The sequence below is a fragment of the Oncorhynchus kisutch genome, linkage group LG17 (genome assembly GCF_002021735.2).
Source record: "Oncorhynchus kisutch isolate 150728-3 linkage group LG17, Okis_V2, whole genome shotgun sequence".
In the NCBI taxonomy this organism is placed as follows: domain Eukaryota; kingdom Metazoa; phylum Chordata; class Actinopteri; order Salmoniformes; family Salmonidae; genus Oncorhynchus; species Oncorhynchus kisutch.
Window position 1 is genome coordinate 77,471,081 of NC_034190.2, and position 17,551 is coordinate 77,488,631.

Consider the following 17,551-nt stretch of genomic DNA (forward strand, 5'->3'; position numbering starts at 1 on the left):
ATGCCTGTTGTCAACCTTCCCACTGTGGCATTCTGGTTGAGTTTCAGGGGTATGATGGCATGGGAGATAGGAGCCCAGCCAGCACAGAGTTACCGTAATCCAGACGTGAGACTAATCTTGGTTATTCCAGACGTATAGTGCCTGGACTAGGAACATAACATACTTTGATAAATAACACACACACAAAAAAAAAAAACAGAACTCAAAAGGCCAAATCAAAATAATTTATTTTTTTGGGTGACGTTTCATACAAAGTTCTAGAATTTAGTGTCTCAAACACTTAAAATCAATCCGTTGCTATATTTGCTTGTTGCCACCTCAAATTTACAGAAGAATTCTACTGAAAACATTATGGAGAAAAAAAAAAGAAAAAAACTATTCCTGTAGATTCTCAAGCTTGTCAACATTAATATCATTACCATATGCTTCTAAAAGTCTTTCACATTACTTGAACAGTAAGATTCTTTTTAAAAACAAGTTAGTGCATCACCACACTACATCCCTAGCTGCTCACAACTCATTCATGAATACAGCCTCAGTGAGTGATTAACTCAATTATAAACGGCATTACGAAACCCAAAGTCAATGCATCAAGTATTTCTCTCAGCTGAAATCTCAAACAATATACAATGTCATCATCTGCGTGCTTCTTTGCCAATTCGCTCTCACTCACTCACACACACACACACACACACACACACACCTTGGGGAAACCAGCCAACCAACAGTAGGATTAAAATAAATAAAATTTAAGTAAAATAATGTTGTACAGTCCAAACTGAAAATCCTCATGTCAAATTTCTGTCTATTTTTATCCAATTTTAGAACTGCAAACTCACCCTAAAAATAAACAATATGGTGGTAGATACCCATCTTTGACAAAAGTCAGCCTCCCTTCCTCTGTATGTTCAGCATTAGAACCAATACATTCTTCCACACACGGCTCTAGCAAAGGGTTAATAATAATACCATACAGCATAGGATACGACACCTCTTCAGTTCAACTGGGACAAAGAGTTTACCCCCTGAAGGACTACATTACTAAGCAGACCTTTCAACTCGTGTTCGTCCCAAATGGCATCCTGGTCCCTATATAGTGCAATACTTTCGACGAGAGCCCTGGTCAAAAGCTAGGGCACTATATAGGGACTAGGATGCCATTTGGGACACAGAAAGCTTACCCTACCACGTCAACTAGAACTATAGGCAGCTGGCACATAGCACATGAAAATGGTCTGATTGTTTAACCCTTTACTTGGCTGCCAAATCTACTATATAGGATAGCTAAATCCATCTCTGTTAACAGCACTCTTTAGCCCAGGGTTCCCAAACCCAGTCCCGGGAGCACATCTTGGTTTTTTCCCTAGCACTCCACAGCCAATTGAAATGACACTCATCATCAAGTTTTGATTATTTGAAATCAGCCGTGTGGCATTAGGATAAAAACTAAAAACGTGCACCCAGGGGGGGGGGGCCAGGACTAAGTTTGGGGAAACACTGCACTACCCCTACCTCAATCTGATACTTCTAAACAATATTTTAATTGATTTTTTTTACAATACACAAAAATGAGTTGCTAAACCTGAATATCCTGCATTGATGTGGGGAGAAACCAAACAGATCTTGCCAAGACAATTCAGGCGCACTTGTCAACCTAAGCAGTCAGGTTTGACCGTGTCAACCTTTCAGCCTGGTCCCAGATCCATTTGTGCTCTTACCAACCCCATTGTTGTCAATGTCAAGCCAAACATGACAATTCCATAAGTAAAGGCAGAAACAGACTGGCACCCATCAACATATAAATTTCCTAGGTTTACAAATATATCAGGAAATTAATATAAGAGATGAAATAACTTGAAAATGAACAGGAAACTGCGATCTAAACAGGCTGAGGAATGCTCTTACCCCAAGTGGACCTCAGTTTGCAACAACAAAGCAGAGTCACATACAGTTAGCTGACAAAATAAGGGAAACACTTAAGTAAATGAGATCAACACCGGTGTGGTTCCTGAGTTAATTAAGCAATTAACATCCCATCACACTTAAGGTTGAATAAATAAGTACTGGCCAGGCCATTATTTTGGCTACCATGGCTATGCCAATATAGGATGACAATGCCCCCATCCACCTAGCACTGACAATGTAAACCATATGCCATGGCTGTCACCAGATCTCAACCAAATTAAACACTAATAGTAGATTCTGGTGTGGCGCCTGAGACAGCGTGTTCCACCACCATCAACAAAACACCAAATTAGGAATTTCTTGTGGAATAATGGTGTCACATCCTTCCAATACAGTTCCAGACACTTGGAGAATCTATGATGCCAAGGTGCACTGAGGCTGTTCTGGCAGATCGTGGTGGCCCAATGTCCTATTAAGAGACTTTATGTTGGGGTTTCCTTTATTTTGGCAGTTACCTGTATATGCCACATAGACAGCTGGGGGGGGCGGGGCATACAACTGTAACTTCATTATTACCAATTATTTTGGTTGAATTCTTTACTGATAACATAGGTGAGCCAATCATTAACAACGCTCATATCATTAACATTTTTCATGAATAAACATTATTAAGAGGATCGTGTCTAACTGGCCAATTTCAGGTAGTTGATTCTTGAATCCCAATGAGCTGTTCATTTGTTCCATGAAAACCAATTAACTGAACTGTAGCACTCTGTTCCAATCTGTTTGCTTAGCAACAAAACGAAGCAAAAAACAGGTCTCAATCAATCACATCTTATTTCAGTCAGTCATTCATCCATCCTTGACGAACGTACAGCAAAAAAAAAAAAGATAGTCGTTGTTAGTGATATCTTTGTTATGTACACAACATATGCATGTATGTTAAGTTCTTTAGTGCATATGTTCCTTGTAGACCAACATCTATTGTTTAAAATCTAAAAAAAATGTAGAGGGCCTTAATACGGGGCCCAGTGAACAACCTCTCCCCAGCAGAGAGGCAAAGGAAACTAACTCCAAATAAATGACTGATTTTAAATTCGGCTAATAATAGATTTGTTTACGAGGCCTAAATGATATATTTTTTCCTTTTTCAAATCACTTCGAAAGTTAGTTGATACTTGTTTAGATGTTGGTTCTTTCTCCTGGATGTCACCAGGCTTCCATTTTAAAAGACAAAGATTTTCTTTCTTTCTCTGGGACAATGTTCCAGGAGGCGGGGGGGGGGGGGGGGGGTTACCACTAAGGTTGTTACTTTTATATGCATTGATTTTCTTTATATATATATATATATATATATATATATATATATATATATGTCACACTTTTGTTTGTTTGTTTTCATCAGTCATATCAGAACTTTTACTTTGGCGATACCGGGGGGATGTTCTGCTCTTTGCCAGTGTGTCGGGGGCATCCTTGGGGGGAGCTGCGTCGGGCCAGTTGGGGACCCCGTCTCTGTTCATGAAACTTGAGGCCCCCAGAGCCCCCCTGTCTGGGGGGTCCATTGTTGCGGTAGTACCGTCCATCCCGGGAGTCACGGTCTCGATGGTCACGGTCACGCGGTCGGCTCTCCTTGCACTCCCAGCCCCCATCCCTCTCCTGGGCCTTGTCCTGCCGATCTCCCCTGGTGTGGTCGTCTGTGCTGGTGGTGGAGCTGGATCCTGGCTCCTCTGCTTTGTTGACACGCTGCTCACGCAGCGGCTGGGCTGGTGTGGAGGAGGCCGAGGCTGGGGGGCCTGGAGGGGGGGCTCGCTGGCACACCTCGGCATAGCTGAGCTTGCGGGGCTCCTGAAGGAGAGAGAATAAAAAATAATTTGTAAAATAATTTTTTTTTAAAGAGTTAGATGTAGATATTTGGGCTAAGGTCAGAGAATGGAAATGAATTACATTTCATAAGACAAAGAAGTAATCGTTATGTAACACAGATGCAAATCATGTGTAAATAGCTAGAGTAGAGGTCCAGTATTATCCATGGTGTCTTACAAGTGGTGCATTGGTAGTGGTAGTGGTGATGGTGGAGGCCAGGGTGCTCGGTGTAACTGGTGTAGAGGACACTGTTCTGGGTTGGGGCTTGGGGCCAGACACAGCTGGCTGTGTGGAGGGGGGTCCGGTTGGGTTGGCCCCAGAGATAGCACGTCTATGTGGGGTGACTTTGGGGGCTGAGGGCTCTGCCACTCTATCCCACTTCTTCTCCTGATGTGGTACGCTACAGAAGAAAATTAAAAACACCATTAGGACAGGCAGACCTGTACCTCCCTGTTTGACCTCTACATATCATGATTCTAGTCAATTCAACCTCTACACGAAAATGCTGAGGAGCAGAATGACAAGCTGATAGGCCTAAGAAGTAGAATACTTTCCACTCGTAGGTATTCATTTAGTCTCTAAACAAAGAGTATGTGAAATGACGGAGCAACTGACCCTCAAAAAAAATGAGCAGAATTCAGCCTGTTTCCTTACCTGGGGGCTGGGACAGGGGGTGCTTGAGGTTGTACAGCAAGTTTGGCTGTAGGCTGAACAAGACTAGAGACAGACACTGCCTCCTCATGTCCTGGGGCTGAGGCTGGGCCGGCACTCACTTCCTTGTTGGCTAGTTCCGTTGTCTACAGAGAGGAGGGCACACTGAAGTGAGCATATGACTTGATCTGCATGCGTAACTCCCATTTTCCATTGATGTGTCAAAGTGTGATTTATACAACAGTCTAAGTTAATTGTATCCATCTCAGTATTCAGGTATGAACAACCACAGGGATCCAGTGTTTACCTTGTCCCTGTTCAGTCCTCGCACCACGTCAGACATCCTGTTCTCCAGTAGGGGCTCTCCCTGGGTACTGGCCACACAGCCCGGCAGCGGAGGGAAACTAGTAGTAGCCAGGTCAAACTTAGGGGGCACCACCTTTACCTCAGCCAGAGGGACGGGTCTCTGGAAGGACCAAGAGAGAAGATTATGAACATGTTAATGCCCTCAAATGAGGAAACTCATTTTGCACCATAAAACTCAATGTACATCCACACAATGTAACAGACATTAAACCATAAGCTTAAAAACAACAGACATGCACCAGGAAGTAGATAACCGGGTTGGTCCTAATTAAATACGTTATGCAAAAGCCAACTCTACATAGTTACTGTAGTTAATTTTGTAACGTTACCGTGATCCGCTCATCCTCTCTCCTCCTTCGCGTGCCTCTGTATGTCGTCCTTCTGTAATGGAGGACAGAAGAGATGCTTCTCTTTTAGAGATGGTGCTGAAATTTGTACACTTGGTTCTCTGTAAACTGGTTGGCTTTACATTCTCCATCTCAGACCTTCAGATCTCATAATCTTAGCCCTCATCGGGACAGGTGTAGAAGATAATAGCTTCGGGGAGAGGAGGAGCAGAGGTAGAGAGGGGGAGCAGAGATAGAGAGGGGGAGCAGAGGTAGAGGAGAAAGAATCCCAAAACCATTCTCACTCCACAGCCTGATTTCCCTCCTGTGCATCAAGTTTTCATCACTAGGTCTGAGATGACTCAGAGGAATTCACCACTTCAAAAAAAACAACTTCATTGTTCCAATAGGGGGGAACAATATCTCACTGCATGTTACGTCAAAACATCGGGTCCAGAGAATTTTTACCAGTTAAAACACCAAGGTTAATAATAGTGTCAGGCTCACCTTCCGCGTACAGACATGCTTCCGTCATCATTGGGGTCGGAGGAGGTGGAGGAGAGGTGGGGGAAGGTTGAGGTCGGGTCCGGAGGGGTCTGGAGGGTCCCAGGGCCAGGGTTGGTGGTGGGGGGCTGAGGGCTCCTCAGGCCAGTCAAGCTCTCCAGGGGAACAGGGGCCACAGGTGTAGGGGTCACTTCACCTGGTCTCCCCACCTGGGGTTTCACATGGTTCCTGGAGGACGAAGGAGATGTGATAACAGATCCGACCAGGTTTAGATATACATCTGGGTCGTATTCAATAGGCCCCAAACAGAAAAATGACAAACAGGGAGGGACTTCCAGTACTAAACCAAAAAGAAAAATGTAATTCTGTTGCAAAACGTTTTGCTACGGTGTGCCCTAATGAATACGACCCAGAGTTAGAGGCTAATCTTGGCACAACTGGGACGGGAATATGTGGTGGGCAATAAAATAATAGCATGCAGTATGTTGGCCAACTCCTGATGACAAATACCCTCTGTATTTGCAAAGAAAAAACCACAAAACGATGAACTTGGTAAGAGATGACAATACTTCCTCTTTTCCGCTTCCTTCCATTGGTTCGTTTTTTCCAATCCATACTTGAAGACCTTCAGATCTCAAACTTAGCGCTCATCGGGACAGATATATATAAATTCAATGAGAGGGAGAGGAGCGCACCAGACCTAATCTCTACAGCCTGCACTTCCTCGATGAACATCAATGTTTTCGTCTTAAGGTCCAACCAGTGTTTGCATAAGAGTACAATAGAACGTGACACTTTCATTGTGTGTTCCTGCTATGGTCGGATTCTTACAAATGTAAACTCAGCAAAAAAAGAAAACGTCCCATTTTCGGGACCCTGTCTATCAAAGATAATTCGTAAAAAATCCAAATAACTTCACAGATCTTCATTGTAAAGTGTTTAAAACACTTTCCCATGCTTGTTCAATGAACCATAACAATTAATAAACATGCACCTTTGGAACAGTCGTTAAGACACTAACAGCTTACAGACGGTAGGCAATTAAGGTCACAGTTATGAAAACTTAGGACACTAAAGAGGCCTTTCTACTGACTCTGAAAAACACCAAAAGAAAGATGCCCAGGGTCCCCGCTCATCTGTGTGAACTTGCCGACGTGGCCAGGGCAATAAATTACAATGTCCGTCCTGTGAGAAGCCTAAGACAGTGCTACAGGGAGACAGGACAGACAGCTGATCGTCCTCGCAGTGGCAGACCACGTGTAGCAACATCTACACATGATCAGTACATCTGAACATCACACCTGCGGGATAGGTACAGAATGGCAACAACTGCCCGAGTTACACCAGGAATGCACAATCACTCCATCAGTGCTCAGACTGTCCGCGATCGGCTGAGAGAGGCTGAACTGTGGGTTTGTAGGCCTGTTGTAAGACAGGTCCTCACCAGACATCACTGGCAACAACGTCACCTATGGGCACAAACCCACTGTCGCTGGACCAGACGGGACTGGCAAAAAGTGATCTTCACTGACGAGTCACGGTTTTGTCTCACCAGGGGTGATGGTCGAATTCGCATTTATCGTCTAAGGAATGAGCGTTACACCGAGGCCTGTACTCTGGAGAGGGATTGATTTGGAGGTGGAGGGTCGTCATGGTCTGGGGCGGTGTGTCACAGCATCATCGGACTGAGCTTGTTGTCATTGCAGGCAATCTCAACGCTGTGCGTAACAGGGAAGACCTGCAGGCTCATCCTTACATGACCCTCCAGCAAGACAATGCCACCAGCCATACTACTCGTTCTGTGCATGATTTCCTGCAAGACGGGAATGTCAGTGTTCTGCCATGGCCAGCAAAGAGCCCGGATCTCAAACCCATTGAGCACGTCTGGGACCTGTTGGATCGGAGGGTGAGGGCTAGGGCCATTCCCCCCCAGAAATGTCCAGGAACTTGCAGATGCCTTAGTGGAAGAGTGGAGTAACATCTCACAGCAAGAACTGGCAAATCTGGTGCAGTCCATGAGGAGATACACTGCCGTGCTTAATGCAGCTGGTGGCCACATATACTGATACAGATACTGACTGTTACTTTTGATCACCCCCTTTGTTCAGGGACACATTATTCCATTTCTGTTAGTCACATGTCTGTGGAACTTGCTCAGTTTGTGTCTCAGTTGTTGAATCTTATGTTCATACAAATATTTACACGTGTTAAGTTTGCTGAAAATAAACGCAGTTCACAGTGAGAGGATGTTTCTGTTTTTGCTGAGTTTATTTGTTAAAAATTAGTGGATGCATTTCTCAATGTAAACCACCATACAATATTAACAAGTGGTTTCCCGTACCAGTTCTCCAGCTCAAATTAGATTACTTTTTAATTCAGGTTGAAATGGCAGTTGACAAATTAAAATGTACCAGCCAAATATTTTGGACTGACTCTCCATTGCCCTGGCTACAGCAGCAAGTGGTCTTATTTATACAGTCATCATATGAATCAGATGTCATAGGATCTCACTCACTTCTTAGTAAAGGACATATGTATTTGGTAACATGACTACATTACCAAAGTACAGCTGTAATAATGAAACATCTAAATTAAACTTAAGAGATAAATGATGAAAAGAAACCAGATGGATGGATGGTCAGGATGATGAGAGAACAGTTGACTAAATGGAGGGCTTGCTAGGTCACTTAGCCTAACTATGATCTGGCCAATTTAGAATCGCTCATATAAACAGCGTCTAAACATAAGTTAAGTGAAATGAGTTAACAAATTCTAGAACATACTGCATCTTAACATTGATTATGGTAAAGTTAATGAGCTGTACTGTTATAAACTGCTATAAGATGTTATGAATGGACAAATCTTCCTCTTAGAGCCAAGGCTTGGGCCCAGTTCTAGATTTTGCCATTAGGTTGTCGACTGGTATGGTAAGAGATGGGTTAAAACTGAACTGACAAAGCGATGAAGCTGATTCTAGACAGTATAATGGCTGTACCTGAAGGTATTTATTACTTTCTTTCTTGAATAGAGGGGGACACTGTGGGGACAGACCGTAAGAGAACAGGGAGCGGTTCAGTCAGTAATAAATACCCATAAACTATTCATATTGAAATGCATCCTCTTTGGTTTTATGGAAGCCTAAATGGCATATACACTGTATTCATAAAGTATTCAGACCCCTTGACTTAGTCCACATTAAGTTACAGGCTTATTCTAAAATGTATTAAATCACCCCCCACAATCAATATACACACAATACCCCATAATGCAAAGCAAAAAGAGGTTTAGAAATGGTTATTTTAAATAAAATATCACATTTACATAAGTATTCAGACCCTTTACTCAGTACTTTGTTTTAGCACCTTGGGCAGCGATTACAGCCACGATTCTTCTTGGGTATGACACTACAAGCATGGCACATTTGGGGAGTTTCTCCCATTCTTCTCTGCAGATCCTCTCAGGCTCTGTCAGGTTGGATGGGGAGTGTTGCTGCACAGCCATTTTCAGGTCTCTCCAGAGATATTCGATCGGGTTCAAGTCCAGGCTCTGGCTGGGCGACTCAAGGAAATTTCAGACTCGTCTCGAAGCCACTCACTTCTGCATTGTCTTGGCTGTGTGCTTTGGGTCGTTGTCCTGTTGGAAGGTGAACCTTCGCCCCAGTCTGAGTGTTCTGGACAGGTTTTCATCAAGGACAGCGCTGTTCATCTTTCCCTCGAATCGGACTAGTCTCCCAGTACCTGCCGCTGAAAAACATCCCCACAGCACGATTCTGCCACCAAGCTTCACTGCAGTGGTGGTGCCAGGTTTCCTCCGGGTAGGACGCTTGGCATTCAGGCCAAAGAGTTCAATATTGGTTTCATCAAACCAGAGAATCATGTTTCTCATGATTTGAGAGTCTAAGAACTCTGTCAGAGTGACCATGTTCTTGGTCACTTCCCTGAACAAGGTCCCTCTCCCCCGATTGCGCAGTTTGGCCAGGCAGCCAGCCAGCTCTAGGAAGAGTCTCAGTGGTTCCAAACTTCTTCCATTTAAGAATGACTGAGGCCACTGTATTCTTGGGATACTTCAATGCCGCATAAATGTTTTGGTACCCTTCCCCAGGTCTGTGCGTCAACACAATCCCGTCTCTGTGCTCTACGGACCTTTCCTTCGACCTCATGGCTTTGTGTTTGCTTTGACAAGCACGGTCAACTGTGGGACCTTACAGTATATAGACAGGTGTGTGCCTTTCCAAATCATGTCCAATCAATTGAATTTACCACAGGTGGACTCCGATCAAGTTGTAGAAACTTATCAAGGATGATCAATGGAAACATGATGCAACTGAACTCAATTTGGAGTCTTATAGCAAAGATTCTGAATACGTATGCAAATATGTTATCTGTTTTACAGTTTTTGCTCTTTATCTCCCCAATGGTATCCAATTGGTAGTTACAGTCTTGTCCGTACGGGAGTTCGAGCGATGGGACTCGGGAGAGGCAAAGGTCGAGAGCCGTGTGTCCTCTGAAACACAACCACGGAAGCCAGCCGCACCAACATGTCAGAATAAAACACCATACAGCTGGTCGCTAGAGCGCAATGGGACAATTGTGCACCGCCTCATGGGTCTCCAGGTCGCGCCCGGCTGCGACACCGGAATCGAACCAGGATCTGTAGGGACACAGCTACCACTGTGACACAGTGCCTTAGACCATTGCACCACTCGGGAGGCCCTGTTTTTTTTTATGTTTAATAATTTTGCAAAAGGTTCTACAAACCTGTTTTCGCTTTGTCATTATGGGTTATTTGTATGCTTGTTTTTACTCCATGTGTAACTCTGCGTCGTTGTGTGTCGAACTGCTTTGCTTTATCTTGGCCAGGTTGCAATTGTAAATGAGAACTTGTTCTCAACTTACCTACCTGGTTAAATAATGAAATAAAATAAAATTGTGTGTAGATTGATGAGGAATTTTGTTAATTTAATAAAGTTGAGAATAAGGTTGTAACGTAACAAAATGTGGAGAAAGTCAAGGCGTCTGAACACATTCCGAAGGCACTGTATATCTTACGGCCACAGACTCATTCATTTATATATGCTTTCATCAACTGTCAGTCGAAAGTTCAACCCAAGTCAACCCTTTTTGGATGAGCAGCATAAAGTTAACGGCAGACATACTGTGTGCTTTTCATAGATAATCTTGAATTAAAAAAACATCCTCAATTAACAATTTCTGTGTGGCTGAAGCCTTGCTCTACAGAGAACTAAAAACAAAATATCAAAGTCTTTTCAAGTCACCAATGTTCCTATGGTTTAACCATTTACCCCACTCACAAACTGGAATGCATGGGTTCGAAGCAGACTCACCCACAGAAAGAAACTCATTGCACTTCAGAGAATACTAGACCAACTTTCAACGTACCGGTTTCTGTTGAAGGGGCGAGTTATGTGGAGGGAGTTGTTGCCAGTCTTGTAGTGTCCAGGAGAACTGAAACCATTCACAAAGCCACTGTTGGGAAATGGTGCCTGAAGAGATGGGGAAATAATAATTTCATTTATTTCTTAGACAACAGAATTGATCCCTTTTGTCTGATCAGCCTAACACACACAGATGGGTTGGAAGCACAGGGTCAGCCGCAGTGTATAGCAATCCCCTTTATAGCGATCAATGTTTAATAAGCAATAACTTCAAATATTTTTTAAATTGTAAATGTCATCTCATGTACAAGAGAAGTTACCAAGACTAACCTATATAAATTAATGAAATTACAGTTAACACAATTTACTAGGATTAGTTTATAGCGTTCTGCATCTCACCAAATATTTTCAATATTATTTATAACACTATTTAAAAGGATAAAGTTTACGATGCTCACCAGCGGAGTCTCGAAGTAGGGTGTAGGAGAGGTTGTCCAGGTCTGTGGTACAATGCCGTAGAGAGGGTACTGCTGCTGAGGGCTGTACACGTGTTGCATGTACAGGTTAGGGTTGTACTGGGTCTGGGTCGGGGCAGACTGCTGGGCTGTGTACAGGCTGCTGTCCATGCTACGGTAGCCATTCTTAGCAAAGAATGTGTTGATGGCTTTTATCCTCGCCTGGAAGGAAGGAGTATAACGGTTTTTTTTAAACTTGTGAAATGTGTCTTTGGCTTCACAACATAATTGGGAAGGGAGGAGAGATCAATAAAGGGACGTGCTAGTTGAGGGAAATTGCAGACTTAATTCACAAGTGATTGATAGTGTTATAATGCAACTCACCATGATAGGTTTTCCCTGAAATGTTTTCACCTCTTCTCTTAGATATCTGTGTGCCTGAAAAGGACAGAAAGACTCAGACAGGAAGTAATTCTGATAACAGCTTAATGCCCATTACACCAATCAGAAGCCTTAACACTGCTTTATAAACCAATCAGATCAAGCTTACCTGTTGAGCATCAGTGTCAGATTGGAATGTGATGTACCAGTTGTTATTGTGCGCAAACTCTACACTAATGACTTTCGGACAGTCATCACTTTTAAAGAGAGCCTCCACTTCCTTAGGGAACAAAGAAGAAAAATGTGATTAAATACAGCAAATAAGATTAAATACAGCTAATGTGCCAGCGTTGTGACTGACAGAGGGGTACTCACACCAATTCACCTTTTCAATAAGACAATGCCTGTAACATGGTTGTATATTGATTATAACATGACAGACATGGTTGTCTTACCTCTACAGGTGTCGTCTCAGGAACCTCCCTCAGTATGATGATGCAGCGTTTGTGATCAGGACGCACCTTCTCTCCTTGCTCATCCACCTGAACCATTGGAGATGCTGAGAACCACAAGCATGTCAGGCTCAGGGACACAAATGACATCATTATCGATCCACATACAGTAACTAGCATTGTAGTGTGGGGCGGGGCATAAACGTATTGCCCTAGGTGCGTTTAAAAAATCCGTACCATTTGATCACAAGCCCAAGTGGTCACAGAACTGTTTGTGCAGTCTTGCCAACTCCTATGGTCATGGTATTACCATAGGAGTTGGCAAGAAAATACAAAAAACAGATTTGGGACCAAGTTACATGGTTGCAAAAAAGTAGGAAAAAACACAAATAAAAGAAAGGTTTAGTCCCCTTACATCGGAGCACGTCCAGGATGAGCTCCATGTCAGTAGTGAGGGCCTTGATGCTCTCCATGCTGGCGATGGTCCATATGGGGACAAACTGGTCACTGTCCATCTGGGACATCAGGTATAGGTCCTTGGACAGGTTCTCCCTACACAACAAACGAGGGACAAAGGTCAAATCGTAAAAGACGCATGCTATCAACCATGCACACGTATTCGAAGGAATACACTCATTACCATCACTTATCCAAAAACCACAAGACTCTGGGTCATTCAGCAGGGCATAATGTAGTAAAATGTTTTGCAACTAAAAAAAAATACAAGCAGTTATTGGACAAGTTCAGGTAGTATCTCCCATTTCAAACATAGGAACAATTACGCTCACCTAGAGGTAGAAAACCTAACCTAAAACATGTGTCCTCACCGAGAGAAGTAGAACTCCAGCTCTTTCTTGAGGGACTCTGTCAGGTTCTCTGACGAGAGGGGCTGTTCCTCTGTCAGCTTGGTCTCCCCTTCAAACCAACATGTGATCAGTGAGTATGCAATAATGTCAGATAATTACATGAGGCCCAAAAAGACATCTGTAAGAGGTCTGCCCGGATAATGCATTTGTAACAGTGTTGTAATTTGTCAGTGAGAAACATACAGCCTTGTGGCTATGATATAATTAGACTAACAGCCTTAAATCTTATGGTGGATTGTGGGTACTGTAGTTTAGTCCACCATGCTTTATAACTAACCCAAGGTCCCTGTTGTAGTCTCAGCAGGGGTGAAGGCCAGGTCTGGAGGATCCATGCCGTTCACAGTGATCTCAGCTGTGGCTGCTGCGGAGGAGCTGCTGTCCTCCGGGGTGGTGAAGCCTACCCTGTACGGTTTACAACCGGTAGAGGGCACAGACTCGGAATAACCTGGATGGGAGAGAGTGGGAGCGACAGGGGCACCATTATTATTAGATTTATTAGTTAAGAGAATAATAGTGTAAGAATATTTAGTCGCCCATTTGAGATCCTAACTGCCTAGAGGCCTGCACTGGGACGGAAAGAGGGTGCAACAGGGTTCCCCATGATTGACTTCCTACATGTCTCCTGCTGCACCCTCTTGGCCCTTTTCAATAAAGAGAGATGATGTTCTCACTAAAAACAGGCCTATAGATTTCAGTACATGTGGCATTGATATCATGTATGGTACAGTATATGTATTGGTAGGTGCTTCCTGCTGTCAGCAATAATAGCTCATCGTGGACTAATAAAGTTGATTGAATTGATTTGGTGGATAAGATGAAATTCCCTTCAAATCGCTTTTACATTGTAACATTTGGAAAAGTATTATATAAACCAAATATGATTATGATTCTTAGGTAGGGTGCCAGCAACGACAGGGTTGTGGGTTCAATTCCTACTGGAGCAAAATATATAGTTTATATTTTATATGTACTTTACAAGCAACAATAAGTTGCTTTTGCTAAAAGTCTGCTAAATGGTATATACAGTAATATTATATGTTATTAAACGGTATACAGTATTATATGTTATTTCTCACCTTCAGTGATGTCAGCCGGGGGCCACTGTGCTCCGTCGGGGCCATCAGCAGGGGCCTGCCACACCTTGGCATTGGGGTTCAGACCTGCGCCCTTGGAGGTGACCTTGGAACAGGGGCCCAGGAAATACAATGGAACGTATGGATTGAAAAATGCATATATAAAGCCGTTCCAATCCAAGACAACATTAAATAGATTTACATGATGTATGTAACTGTACATTACACCATACAGTGATACATACACACTGATAAAAGCAGGATGTTCTCTTTACGGGTGTATCCTCTGATTGGCCCCTTCCCAACCAGGGAAATACACATGACCCCCATTTGCATTTACACATACTGAAAACAAAACAAACCCAAATCCGGTTGAATTTATGTTCTGGATTGACTCAGTTCTCAGTTAACCGAGTTAATTAGAAAATCATTGAAATGGTACATGCTGCAAATTGGTTTAACAATTGTACTATGCAATTATTTAGCATTGGCAGCAGAATGTAGCAGGCAGGTACCCTAGTGGTTTGAGCGTTGGACTTGTAACCAAAAGGTTTTGCTGATGGAATCCCCGAGCTGACATGGTACACATCTGTCGTTCAGCCCCTGAACAAGGCAGTTAACCCACCGTTCCTATGCGTCATTGAAAATAAGAATTTGTTCTTAACTGACTTGCCAAGTTAAATAAAAGGTCAAATAAAATAACCATCATGTAACTAATCGCATTTATTCAGGATTACAGTCTCAACATTTACTGAAATACAGTATATCAATAATACAAATGTCAACCGAATGTGGTATGTATCAAACGCCTAAAAGAAAGTGTTACATTTGTTTCCGTTATGTAAGCATTGGCACAACACAAACCCCGAACCCGAAAGACGCATAAACAACAACATAAGGCATTGGAAACCAATTTAATTCGTGGTCATTTCACATAAATGTTTTTCATTCCAACCACTGATTGATAAATATGATCACAAAATCACTAGTCACTGGCGACTCGCGAGTATGTTGTCCGGCCTACATTTAAAACAATAAAAGATGCTTACCTCAATAAATAAAATCATTTTATTAGACTTCCTTGATAACGAATATGTAAGACGCATATAATATAATGCGAGCAACAGAGAAAAGCAGAACTTGAGATGCTTTACTTTTGTAGTTTAAAGTTCAACGTGCGGTTCTCGCTCTTCTCCACCTACATCCTTGGCAGTGGGACCCACATGTCTCTGCAGAGAGCGCGCTCTCTTCCGCACGCTTTACCGCCAACCCAAATCCAGAACGGCTGTTGGTAGACAGCCTTGTCAATCTCAAACCAGACAAAAATAAAAAGGAGTGTTGCTCCTGCTACCCCTGCTGGTGAGCACTTCAACATCTCTGATGATATCTTGAGGCACGTGCCACTTCCCCCCTCCTCCCAGTGTTCCAGAATCGATAGAACATCCGAAAATGAGTTATCTTCCCGAGAGCATGTGCGGATCCCCAGGCAATACACTTTTAATAAAGGATTGGGTGGATTTTTACAAAATCTCGGCACTAATCCCAACCAGGCGTAGAAATCTCTTGTTGAGCTGTCAATTATGTTGAGTAGGTGTGAGACAATAGGCCGTAGCCAGGGGTGTCAAATTTAATTTGCTCTTGTTTCACTGTAGGTAGGTAGTGGCACGTGTAAATAAATAATACTAAAGGCACCCTTCCACTGGGGGTCGTTCCTAGTGACCACCTGCTACACAATTGATCTACCCTTCTCGTAGTCTACTCCTAGCAAGAGCAGCTGTCACATCTCAATATATCCCTGTTCATGATTGAGTGGTTTCAAAATTATTGTGATATGGAACAAACATTACATTGTACACATGAATTCAGTGAAAGCAGTCTCTGTCTAGCGAAACAACTCGGATTAATCTCGACATATGTGCAGTGTTCGCTAGATAGCTAGTTTACTGCTGGTTGTATCTCGTTAAACCCAGTTTTTAAAGTCGGCTGATATTTTCTGTGCTGCATAGGCCGGGTATTTGCAATGCATGTTAGTTAGCTAGAGTCTGGCGAGATTATGCTAGTTTTAATTCGGCAAATGTGCTTACTGGTGAGGTTGCACAGCTAGTTGGGCGATATCCGTGCCTGCCATCTCCAATCGATAGTATAATAAATAGACATTTGTCACTGCATAATGATTACTCAGCAAATTGCTACATTTCCTAGCTTGGCTGTTAAGCTAGCAAATTCAATCGCTGCCAAAGTAGCTAACGTTAGCTGACTAAACTGGCAGAAAAACGTTAGTTTGGCTATTTAGCTTAGCTGGCAAATTAAGTTATTGGGGGACTACTCATTACTCTAATTTTAAAGGACATAGTTAAGAACGCGTCAAACAATATATTCATGCTTTTAGCTAGTCAGTCGTTACATAGTGTATCCAGCGACAGCGAATCAATCATTCAGCAAAACATATGTTAACGTTAGCCATAAATCATCTCAGTCAATTTCTCGATGTGAATCAGATTGGTAGCTTGCAGAAAATATGGTAATACCATTAGGTAATATTCTTGGCCTCAGCCTATGACTGGAGCATGACCCTATTTAGAGAAGGGCAATGACGGCAGGCGACAAATCAAGTTTGTGGGACGAGATGGCAATGGCAGGGGGATGGTGTGTGTAGACTAGCTAACGTTAGCTTAGCTAGCTAGTAGGCGTAGAGGCCGCAACTCACCATGCCGCCTGATCCTCCCCCGATCCCAAGTGGTGTCTCTTGCTCCCCACAGGTCTTCGGCCCCGGATCAGCCTCCTCCTGCAGCAGCCGCGGCTCTCCGCCCTGGTCCGAACTCATCGGCCGCTCTTGGCTCACGTCTCCCCCGTCGTTTTCCTCCCAACCCCCCGGCCCGTGTTCCACCCCCTCGTCTCTCAAAGTACAGGTTGCTGTCTACAATCAATCGGGTTATCTCCTGCTAGACTTGTTTAGCCAACACCAAAAGATAGCTAGCTAAACAGCCAGGGCTAGCAAGTAAGCTATCCTACTTAGCTAGCTAGTCAGCTAGATATTAATCAACGTTGGTGAATCAACTTCGCACGACAATATACTACAGACGAAAACTATGCCAGAGCATGCCTCTACTTTTACCAACCACCTTTGTCACTAATGTTTCTTCCCCCCAAAATTTAACAAGCGTCAAAGCCGAAAGGCGCATTCCTAGCCGGGCGACCGAAGCGGACACGCACCTTTCCTAAGAGCAGGCAGACATTGGTAAAGGGCGCCACCGTCCCGACTCACACTGCGAGCTGCAAATGACCTTAGGAACGTTCGTATTTTCTGTTTC

At 43.4% G+C, this 17,551-nt stretch overlaps 1 protein-coding gene across 2 annotated transcripts; it reads right to left on the minus strand.

Annotated features, from left to right (window-relative positions):
- Window positions 1-209: 209 nt before the first annotated feature.
- Window positions 210-17,493, minus strand: LOC109908338 (la-related protein 4). 2 transcript variants are annotated; one of them, XM_020506975.2, is made up of 16 exons: window positions 16,948-17,493; window positions 14,244-14,346; window positions 13,445-13,612; window positions 13,129-13,216; window positions 12,717-12,853; window positions 12,305-12,408; window positions 12,019-12,129; window positions 11,853-11,906; window positions 11,472-11,690; window positions 11,018-11,121; window positions 5,622-5,846; window positions 5,118-5,169; window positions 4,730-4,888; window positions 4,426-4,568; window positions 3,949-4,171; window positions 210-3,753 (listed from the first exon to the last, which is right to left on the minus strand). In XM_020506975.2, exons 1-16 carry the CDS (start codon window positions 17,062-17,064, stop codon window positions 3,325-3,327), a joined length of 2,436 nt encoding a protein of 811 aa, XP_020362564.1. In that variant the 5' UTR covers window positions 17,065-17,493; the 3' UTR covers window positions 210-3,324. The 2 variants fall into 2 exon arrangements, with proteins under 2 accessions (XP_020362564.1, XP_020362565.1); XM_020506976.2 differs by lacking the exon at window positions 16,948-17,493 and adding an exon at window positions 15,290-15,598.
- Window positions 17,494-17,551: the final 58 nt, after the last annotated feature.